Genomic DNA, 4,710 nt, shown 5'->3' on the forward strand with positions numbered 1-4,710 from the left:
AAGCAGAAAAATTTCTAGTATTACGAAAATATCATATTCTATTTGTTCAATGTTAGTAGACCACACACTATTACATGCTAACATAACAAGCAAGAAATGAAGGTAGTATGAAAAATATCTGAAAAATTTTCTAGTACTACGAGAATACCATACTCCATACTCTCTTTGTTTATATTATAGATTTGTCTACTTAAATACTAATGGAACCCATTGGGGTTAATGTGGGGTATGAAAAAGCATACTAGTGGATCCCGCATTAATCTGAGTGGATTAGACTCTATTCTTAAAAACATGCTGATATGGCGCATAATAAACAAAGGGAGTATACCGCAATACTGAATTTTCCCAAAAATATTCCATCCTACCATGGTACTAAACTTTTTTCGAGCCCTAGTTATTGACTAGTCTTCTCAAAGTCAAAATCAGAACAGAAAAAAATAAACTTTCCTTAAAAATGGAGGGAAAGGGAAAAGAGAGGTCTGCCCAACACATTTTCATCCATTTTGTTTACAGTGCAAGCAATTGGTATTGGGTACCAAGAAACTCATTTTGTTTACAGTGCAAGCGACTGGTATTGGGTACCAAGAAACTCAACAAAGTGAAAAAGTCTACCAGTTTGATAGTGATTTATTCTAAAAATTCACAGTGAGTTACTTACATTTCTTCCTGTTTGTCTAATCTACTTTTAGAAACTTTACTACAGTAAGGATGGCCTGGTAATGTTATATGAATAAAGGTCCTGGGATGTCTAGATAAATACCCTTTGAAATCCAGAATTTACACATTTTACTAGAGTATTTAACAACTTAAAACTGTTGTTCTATGTCAATAACCATAGTAGAATGAAGTGTAGGTAGAATCTTAGTTTTAAGAAGTAGTAGTAATCTACTTCTTATTTTTTAAATTGGGCTAGAAATTTCCAGTGTTCAAAAAGATGCAAATAATTAAGCTTCTTTTTTCAAAACAAATAGATAAAAGTAATCATCACCAAACAAAGTCCGAGTAATTTACTCTCTTAAGCACTGATAAACAGAACTGGCTCTTTGTGATTCCAATCTTCTTTCAAGTGGTTCTTAGTTTATAACTATATCAATCAGTATATCTTTCTCATTTCAAAGTTTGGTTGGATGGAGTTCATTCCCATTCCTCCATAGATTCCAGGATACAGGGCCATGGTTTTGGTTGGGAATGAGTATACTATATATCACTTTTGCTAAGATGCAAAGTCCTACATTCAAGACAAATGCATTTCGAATTGAATGGATATACATTTACCTTATTTCTTATTCCACTAATGTAATCGATCGAAGAAATTGAATTCTCGATCTCCCATCTGACCAAACCTATTTACAAAATGCCATTTACAGAGTAGGAAAGGAAGCTCAAGAAAGATGGAGACAAGTCATCGCTTCTCATCTCCAATACAAATTTGAAGCCAAGTTCTGCAACTAGATAGCATAAAAGTATAGAAATCTATGTTAGTATCAAACAAAAGTTGTGTTCATGGACTTACATTTCCTTGAGGTCCATGCCAATGTTGTTCATCAGTGCATCATCATCTTCCAGAATGAATTCCATGTCACATTGGAAGAGGCTTGTACCATCGCCGACTCCTGTCGGTTGTAGCTTTGGTCTCGGCCCGCAGAAGCACGGTTGCTTGCTTAAGCTTCCCTCTGACTCATATTCCATGATAATCCTTTCCAAACATTCAATAACTTCTTGACAGTATTGTTGCTTTTGCTCCATCATTCGATGAAACTGATTGGCTCGAATTTCGATCGCACTCTTCTCATGTTGAAGACGAAATATCATAGCCATTGCCTCTTCAGCTGCTGTTGCAGCTGCCATTCTCTCCTTCTCAAGCTCTTCAAGAGCCTCCTTCTTCTGCTTCCTTTCAATCTTCACCAATTCTCTCAGTTTGATAACATCGAATTCGTCATCTTCAGAATCATTCTCTTTCTCTTCATTCTGAACATCTTCTTCAAAAACTTCACCCTTATCCTCACTTCTAACGTCACCATCCAAATCCACAGCCCATTTGGAGTTTCCAACTAAATTGAACATACTGAAAAGGAATCCATTCTTCTTCATCAAATCCAATCGTCTACTTCGACACGAATTGCACACCTCAACAACACTGGTTTTCAACCAAATTCCGGCTCTTCTATTATCAGATTTCTCTTTAAAATCACATAGCAATTGCATAAAATCCCTACCATGCCAACTAAATTGCACAACCTTCAAACTGACCCAAAACAACAGAAGAAAAAGCCCCAAAATGATAAAAACCCGAGGGAAACACCCGAACACCAAAAACAAGCTTTTAAACTCACTGCTCTGTTCCAAAAGCTTGTTCAAACGCGAAGAAATGCCCATTTGCACCCCCCTAAAAAAAAAACATAAACTCAGCAGCAAACCAACAAAACAATCCTTCAAGAAAATCCAAGAACCCAGAGAATTAAGATTAGCTTCCAATCAAAACCCAAAAACTCTCAACAAAATCCTCCGCAATAGAACACGTAAAACTCGCAAATTCATCAAGAAAAACGCATAGAGGGTAGCGATTCATCGGAGTAGGAATCGAAAGAGCATTGCGAAAGCAAAAGCAGAAAGCGAGAAGACAAACCTCAAATGGGTAATTGAAAGCAAAGGAAAGGAGGAGTGAATGAGTGGAAGAGTTCGGTTCAGTTGGGGGATTAGTTCCGGCGGAAGGATTAAGGAAGAAGAAGAAGAAGAAGAAGGCGAAGATTGGATAACGCAGAAGAAAAAGTGAGAATCATATTGAGTGAAACAGAAATAATAATGAAGATTGAAGACGATCGGAGTCGCATGCAAATTGAGATAATGCCGTACGATCGTGACATTGAAGGCGATACGTGCGAGGTGGGGAATATCTCTGTCACTCTCTCACCAGCACACCACTTTTTTTTTTTAAATATAAAATCATTAGATTTATTTTTATTTCCATTTATAGATGTATAATTTAACTTATGAAAAAAAAATTCACAAATAGAAAAATATAAAATTATTTATAGAAATAGAAAAAAAGAAAAAATAATGATCATATTAACGTCTATCAGCGATAAATTTCTATCAATTTCTATTTATATTAGTAGATTTTTATCGATGTCTATCAAAGAAAATTAAAATTTTGCTATTTTGTATAAATAGTTTTTTTATTTTCTATTTTTGGAAATCCTATTCTATTTATTTTAGCATATTCTTACCATGTGGCAATTGAACTAATGGGAATTGATTATATAGTAATAATTGTAAAAAAAAATATGTTTTCAAAATTTACAGTGAAAATACTAATAGATAATAAAAAGATTAATTGACAATAAACTAGCACTAAATTTAGGAGTTGTTGAAAGTACATAATAAACTAAGAAGAGCAATCAAAATTAAGATTTAATGAAAATTTTGGCCCTCATTGGATAATTATTTCGTTTTTTGTTTTTGATTTTTGAAAATTACACATATTTCCTCACAATTTTTAGCATCTTTCTTAAACACAATGGTTGAATTCTGAGTCAAATTCAAAAAAAAAAAAAAAAAAAAAAAATTAAAAGCTACTTTTTTTAAAAAAAAATATCTTGATTTATAACATAGAAATTTAGAAGTGGAAGTAATGTCTAGGCTTATTTTTTCAAAAACAAAAAACAAAAAATCAAATGATTACAAATCGAGTCTTGAATATTGAAATTGAACCACTTATAAAATATATGGATCAAAATGGTATTAACCCTTACATTATTCTACATTTTTTATAGAAAAAATTGTATAATTTAAATTAAATTACAAATTAAAGAAGTTTCTATCTATTCGGTTCTTGAACATTTAAAACCAACTAATAATAGGTTTTCAAGTTTTAATTTTATGCAAAATAAATCTCAAACTTTGAAAAATGATTCTTGAAATTTTGATTCTATGTTCGTGATCTTTTGTAAACTTTAAAACATGTATAATAATGTTTAAAATTTTAGTGGTGTTAAATCAATATTTAAAATTTTGAATTTTGTATTAAAAAATCATGGACCTATACGAAAAAAACATTGATTCTATTTGATTTATGTCATTGACTATTAGGTGAGAGGTTGGAATTCATATCTCTTTCGAAAAAAAAATGTTCGAAATACTCTTAAAAAAGGAGAAAGGTTGTAAGCTCGAAAGCATTCCTTTTTTCCCTTCCAATCAATGCACGTCAAAACTTGAATTTACACATTCATTACTCATTTATGGAGGCTTTAATGCTTTATGATTCTAGAGTGGAAATAAATAATTTTTTAATACATAAAGAAAGAAATCGATGCTAAATTAAGGATCATTAATGTCCTTATAAATTTCTTAATTTTTTAATTAATACGAAAAAAAAAAACAATTAGATCAAATGTGCATTCAAATTGTCAAAGTCAGCAAATTAGCGACCAAACATAAAGCAGACCAAATTCAATAGTATTTTTAGAAATAGATACTCAACATAATCCATGTACTATAGGCTATATAGACTATTTTACTTGAACTTAATCCAGTTTATGTCTCCATATAAAATCCAAGTATTCATTACAATATCCAAAGATTCGTAGTTTATTGGATTTAGAATTATTAATTCATTTTCATTCAACAACATTTGTCTGATAACTTCATATATGTTTACTGTAAACAAACTATGAGTAAACAGTAAACATATATGAAGTTTATTCAGACAAA

The 4,710-nt window shown here is 31.5% G+C and overlaps 1 protein-coding gene across 1 annotated transcript; it reads right to left on the reverse strand.

Annotated features, from left to right (window-relative positions):
• Positions 1 to 1,176: 1,176 nt before the first annotated feature.
• LOC120091199 (zein-binding protein (Protein of unknown function, DUF593)) lies at positions 1,177 to 2,805 on the reverse strand. The gene is made up of 2 exons (XM_039049107.2): positions 2,627 to 2,805; positions 1,177 to 2,386 (listed from the first exon to the last, which is right to left on the reverse strand). The coding sequence occupies exon 2, from the start codon at positions 2,374 to 2,376 to the stop codon at positions 1,510 to 1,512; it is 867 nt and encodes a 288-aa protein (XP_038905035.2). The 5' UTR covers positions 2,377 to 2,386; positions 2,627 to 2,805; the 3' UTR covers positions 1,177 to 1,509.
• Between the last annotated feature and the right edge of the window lie 1,905 nt (positions 2,806 to 4,710).

This window comes from Benincasa hispida, chromosome 11, assembly GCF_027475165.1.
Source record: "Benincasa hispida cultivar pf3 chromosome 11, pf3_genome.v1.1, whole genome shotgun sequence".
Classification (NCBI taxonomy): Eukaryota; Viridiplantae; Streptophyta; class Magnoliopsida; order Cucurbitales; family Cucurbitaceae; genus Benincasa; species Benincasa hispida.